This window comes from Trachypithecus francoisi, unplaced genomic scaffold (assembly GCF_009764315.1).
Source record: "Trachypithecus francoisi isolate TF-2019V2 unplaced genomic scaffold, Tfra_2.0 Lachesis_group10, whole genome shotgun sequence".
Classification (NCBI taxonomy): Eukaryota; Metazoa; Chordata; class Mammalia; order Primates; family Cercopithecidae; genus Trachypithecus; species Trachypithecus francoisi.
The window spans coordinates 95,996,930-96,003,395 of NW_022681455.1; the positions used below are offsets into that span (position 1 = coordinate 95,996,930).

The 6,466-nt window shown below is 34.9% G+C and overlaps 1 protein-coding gene across 2 annotated transcripts in view; it reads left to right on the top strand.

Moving 5' to 3' along the window:
* Nucleotides 1-5,902, top strand: part of LPCAT2 (lysophosphatidylcholine acyltransferase 2) — a 78,509-nt gene extending 72,607 nt beyond the window's left edge. For both annotated transcript variants that reach the window (XM_033218431.1, XM_033218432.1), the window contains exon 14: nucleotides 3,604-5,902. In XM_033218431.1, coding sequence (XP_033074322.1) covers nucleotides 3,604-3,788 — 185 coding nt within the window. In that variant the 3' untranslated portion in view covers nucleotides 3,789-5,902. The remainder of the gene's footprint in view (nucleotides 1-3,603) is intronic.
* Nucleotides 5,903-6,466: the final 564 nt, after the last annotated feature.

The following is a 6,466-nucleotide window of genomic DNA, read 5'->3' on the forward strand; positions in this document are numbered from 1 at the left end:
CTCAGCCTCCCAAGCAGCTGGGACTACAGGCGCCCGCCATGTCGCCCGGCTAGTTTTTTGTATTTTTTAGTAGAGACGGGGTTTCACCATGTTAGCCAGGATGGTCTCGATCTCCTGACCTCGTGATCCGCCCGTCTCGGCCTCCCAAAGTGCTGGGATTACAGGCTTGAGCCACCGCGCCCGGCCTCTAATCAGTATTCTTAATTATTCTTATTTTACTAAGATACAAAGAATTTAAGTAACTTATCTAAGATAATTTAACTAAAGAACATCAGAACTACAATTCAAAAACCAAAACAGTTTGGCTTTGGAGCCTGCACTATTGACTCTACACTTTAGTGCTCTCTGCTGTCAGTGTGGCCAGGCAAAACGGAACAAGTAAACCAAATAGGTTGCAACTATAGTAAAGGAACATGGACTGAGGCACCAACAATAATAGTAGCTAAACCATTTATTGATGTTTACTATTAGTGACCTATGTAACTTTTCACATTCCTTGTCTCATGCCATCTTGCTAACAGCTCCTGTGAGTTAGGGTCTATCAGGGAGAAAGACCTTGTGGCAAAGTGGCAGGTCTATCCATCAGTATCTGTCTTTTCTCTTGATGGCTCAAGTCCACCCATCAAAACAAGTTGCACTGGGCTGAAGTTTCTCTATATTCACAGTGTAGTTGTTGAGAAACACACCTCAATGGAGAGGCCAAGATAATTGTTTCCCCATCTTGGGTTTGATGTGGTCATGGATGTCAAGCTGGCTTATCTTCCCCAGTCTTTCCCCTGAGGCTGGAGGGAGACTCCTCTTTAATTACTCTTTCCTTATGGTGTTCAAGAGTTTCAGCTTGTTAACTTTCATGGGATGGGAAAAGTAGATCACATACTTCTCTTACTTTTAATTACTGTCATTTAGGTAATTAAATGCCTAGAGCAGTTAATCTATTGAGTTCATTTGAAAAAATAGCATAAAATGGGAAGTATAAATACTGAAATGAAACTTATGAGTCATAAACTCATGTGTACTAATTCTTCCCTGGCTATTTTCTTTTCGTAAGTAAGACTATTACTCTAAACTACTAAATTTTGAAAAACTATTGGAATAACTACTTCAATGGAAGCTAATACTAAAAATGATTTGTAGATAGCCATTATAACCTGTTGATTTAAGTAATTTTGCAGGGAAATCTGCTTTGTTTTTTGGAGTTCAACCTTTTTCTTTGCAGAATACAGAATATCTCCCCTTATTCTGCAAATAGGCAAATCTGCTATTTTTTTCAAGCGTGTTTGAAGTATGTAAGTATAATTTTGTTTAAAAAGTAGATATTGATATCTGTCATGAATGTGACCATTTAAATTGTTTAAATGTGATCCTTTAAATCAGGGGTTCCCAACCCTTGGGCCATGGACCGGTACTGATCTGTGGCCGTTAGGAACAGAGTTGCACAGCAGGAGGTGAGTGGCAGGCGAGTGAGCGTTATTGCCTGAACTCTGCCTCCTGTCTGATCAGTGGAGGCATTAGATTCTCGTCGGAGTGCATGAACCCTATTGTGAACTGCGCATGCGAGGGATCTAGGTTGCATGCTCCTTATAAGAATCCAGTGCCTGATGATCTGAGGTTGAATAGTTTCATTCTGAAACCATCTCCTCCATCCCCTTTACCATCCGTGGAAAAATTGTCTTCTATGAAACCAGTCCCTGATGCCAAAATGGCTGGGGACTGCTGCCTTAAATTACTTTATTTTCAGTTTTCCGTTATCTAAATTAATGCTCAAATTCCATGTAGAGTCAATCACAGGACTTCCAGAAATGAGTTACTCTTTAATGCCACTGACATCTCAACCGAGGATCTTGATCTTTTGGCCATAGCACAAGTCTTGAAATTAAAGTTCTTGGTTTCAGTAGATCAACTGTCATGCTCACTTATCTTCGAAGTCACTTAAGTCTTCTATGTGTCTCTGTCATTGAAACAGACTCATGTAGATGAAACTTTATTTTTATTTTTTTCTATAATGTATCCCTAGAAACTAGAAACTTTATTTTGGAAGTTAATAAAGAATAATTAGTAGTTTGCCTGATTTAGAAATAAAAAGTGGTTTATTAATGCAAAACAACATTGCAATTGCAAATAATGATTTGGGTTCAATCTGGTGACTTCCTCATCACTAAGACCTGTTTATATATTTGTGTTTTTTGAGATAGGGTCTCACTCTGTTGCCCAGGCTGGAGTGCAATGGCATGATCACAGGTCACTGCAGACTAAGACCTATTTTTATATTCAAGAGTAAGGTAGTCTAATGTGTCATGACGCAGACCCTTGCTTATCAGAGGATTTTTAAAAAGTAAATGGATAGAAATAGGACATTGAGTTAAAATTATTTTATTATAGAGCCAAATGGCAGCTAATCCAAAGACCATGCTGTCTTTGCTGTAATAAGCTCAATAAAGTTTTATCCACCCAAAAGTAGAGAGTAGAAGGATTTAAAAATAGAAGACAGAATAATATTTCAGAAACTCCAAGTTACTGGAGGATTGAGGTTCAAATCCTGATAATTAACTGAGTAAGCCTTTTATAGCCCTATCCCAGCTTCTAAAACACTTGAGATAAAAAGAACTCCTCTACTTGGAGGTCTTGTGGTATGATTATTATATGTTGTACACTGTCTTATCCATTATTGATTATAAATCAAGGCTCAGCTTTTTAAGACTATATTTTTCTGTACCAGAGTTAAGGGCTCAAATAATTTTAAAAACCAGTTATAGAAAGTGGTGGGTAATAGAATTTTTTAAACATTTTTTAAATTGCTAGAAATAACAAAAATACAAAAAACTAAATAAAACATATAAAGCACAATGAAGTTTTATAAAGTGAACACCTGTGTAACTACCATTCAGGAAATAGAGCTTTTCCACAACTCCAGAAACCCCTGTGTGCCCTTTCCCAACCACACCTCTACCTCTCTCTTAAAGAAGAGAGTTGTTATTCTGACTTAAAAAGGAATCTCTGCCTTGCTTTATTTTACTTTAACAGTTCACCCCTAAAGTATGTCTCTTTAAATATTAAATTTTAGTTTTTTCTAAGTTTTTGAACTTTATATAAATAGACTCATACAATTATGTGTTACTTTATATCTTGCTTTTTTCATTAAACATTATGGCTTTAAAATTAATCTACACTGTGACTACTAGCTGTTCATTCATTTTCATTGCCTTATAGCCTTATGTTCCATGAGTATGACACAATTTATTTATGCATTTCTACTGTTGATGGACATCCAAGTTGTTTTTATTTTTTATCTATTATAAATAATGTTGCTGTGAACATTCTCATGCATGTCTCTCAGAGTACAATATGCACAAATTTCTCTAGGATATATACTTCAGAGTAGAATTAATGGGTCAAAGAGTATGTATATCTTCAACTTGACTAAATAATGGAAAAACTATCTCCCAAAGTGGTTGTACAACTTTTATTTTCATATTTTCATCAGCAATGTTTGTGTGTTAAGTAGTAGAATTTTGTAATAATTGCATGAGTCATTTATTAATCTGCATCATGTCAAAAGAAGATTCACCCCAACTTATTGGATTTTTTTTTTTCTTTCTCTTCTAGAGGAATTTAAAAGTTTTGCCTTAAGGCATCCAGAATATGCTAAGATATTTACAACATACCTAGACCTCCAGACGTGCCATGTGTTTTCATTACCAAAAGAAGTCCAGATAACCCCCTCCATTGCCAGTAATAAAGTCAGCCCTGAAAAGCATGAAGAGAGTGCCTCAGATAAAAAAGATGATTGAAAGCAGTATTTCCAATAAGGAAAACACAGTAGCTTTTGCTTGAAATTATAAAGGCACTTATTGATAATACTTTTAATGTGTTGGTAATGATGTTTAAAATTGAAATATTTTTTTAATAAAAATGATAGATTTTCTTACTAAAAATGTTTTTATTAACCTTGCTTTTATTGGAAAAAATCAAGCAATATTTCTTTTTCTTTTATGTTATATCGTACTTTACTGATTCATTTACTGGTGATACATATGTTTTTATGGATTTTCCGGTTTAATTTGCATATACAAATGAATGCAATGGTCTTACTGTTGGTGAGGATTGAGCAACCTCATATAAAGTTTTAAAAATATAAACACTTTTTAATCTACTTTCCTCTAAAAATCAATAATATTCTATTATTTCTAATCCTTTTCCATTTGGGAAATAAGAATGAAGAATCTGAGAATTTTACATCTATAACTTTAAAGATTCATTTTCCATTTAAATTTCAGTGTCTTGGATCACTGAATATGGGAAGGGAGAGCTTCACTAATTAGATGCAACTTCTTAAGAACTTATATTCTCTTTAACATACATCTCTATTGTAGTTTTTTTCTCTTTTGTTTTTTGAGGTGGAGTCTTACTCTGTCACTTAGGCTGGAGTGCAGTGGTGCGATCTTGGCTCGCTGCAACCTCCACCTCCCGGGTTCAAGTGATTCTCATGCCTCAGACTCCTGAGTAGCTGGGATTACAGGTGCCCACCACCACACCCACTAATTTTTGTATTTTTAGTAGAGATGTGGTTTTGCCATGTTGGCCAGGCTGGTTTCGAACTCCTGACCTCAGGTGATCCACCCATCTCAGCCTCCCAAAGTGCTGGGATCACAGGCATGAGTCACTGTGCCCGGCCTGTTGTAGATTTTCTTAACTACTTGCTAAGGAAATCATATCCTTTTACATGAACTACAGGTTTAGAACTTGGTTTTAAGACAACTGCTATGGCCAGAGGGTAAATGGGAATTGCCTTATTGAAGGTAACGTTGATTGGCTAATGAGAAAATGAATTGTTTGCCACAGAGTTGAATTTAATTTGAGTTAGATAGTTCAGAATGTAGCACTTGCCCTATAAATGAATCAGATTTGTTCTATTTATATAATATTAGAATTAATATATTATCGTCCAAGTGGGAATTTTATTTTGTTGAGTAGACTCTCAAATTTTAGAGCTTATGTGAAGTATCTCCACAGAAAACACAAAAGGTTTCAAAGTATCACCCAAAGCTAGGGAATCAAAAAACCTACTTTATTAATGCAAGACCACAATTTAAGACCCAGGCAGGAATCCAACAGCAACATTTTTCCTTTAGGTTAAGCAATAATTTTTCTGAATTGCCATTTTTAATGGGTCTCATACATGCATATTGCTAATATCATTCACGTTTGAGATTTTCAACAAAGAACCAATTTATTAATATAATGTACAAAAATAGTTGGCTCATTTTCTGAATTCAGTCTTTGAAATAAAACTACTTGTTTTGGCTGTGTTTCTGAATGTACTGGTGATTCATCCCCAAGCTAATTTTTTAAAGTCATTTTTGAAGTTGGGAAGTCTCATGAGAGATGTTGAAGTAGGTGTTTAATCAAGAGTCATGATTTCAAACTAGTTTTACATATTAAGCAGTTAGTGTTCTAATTTAATGGGTAAATGTGTGTTTGGATAATTAAATACCTGAAAATTTTATCCTTAGGTATATGTAATTATTTGCCACTTATATGTCTTAAAGCTATTTAAACAAGGTGTTCAGTGAGCCAAAACAATTGTTTAAGTAATTAGAACAGTAAGTCTTTATCATAGTGTCTGTCATATGCAATGAATGTATGTAATACTAAAAAATCATCACTTTTATCAAAGAAAAACCACACATTAATCCTATTAATCATGAAAGCATAGCACTGTAAGTTAAAGGTTTTCTATGAGGCTCTTGAAAGTGATCCCATTGCTTTCCTGTTTTAGAATAATATTTTATGCTCTTTATTTCCATTTCTGTGAATGTGATATTTCTATTTTGTGATTATGTTACTAAATAAACAAACTTGCTACATAAAATTCTTAGCAATTAAAAAAATTCTGATTCTGCCATTTTGTCTTGAATGTAATATACCTTTATAGTATGTTTACATATTTATGAATATGATTAATCATTTTTGTTTGCATTAAGCTTTATGAAATGTCAGAAATAGTTTTACTCTAATGAAAAACTCAAATTTTGCTGAAAGTAGCAATATTCTTAAAGATGTTGAATTTTGACTGGTTGAATTTTATATAGTAACACAAGTCATGATCATCAATATTATTGCAGACCAGGACTCTGCTTATATGCCTTGCTAATAACAAAGATTTCTTTCACAGAGGCTTTTCTCCTCTAAAGTTTTAAAGTAAGAATTACATTTTATTAAGTCAGTAAATGCACCATGGTTTCATATAATAATACAAAAAAAATACTTGGCCGGGCGCGGTGGCTCAAGCCTGTAATCTCAGCACTTTGGGAGGCCGAGACGGGTGGATCACAAGGTCAGGAGATCGAGACTATCCTGGCTAACACGGTGAAACCTCGTCTTTGCTAAAAAAGTACAGAAAACTAGCCGGGCGTGGTGGCGGGTGCCTGTAGTCTCAGCTACTCGGGAGGCTGAGGCAGGAGAATGG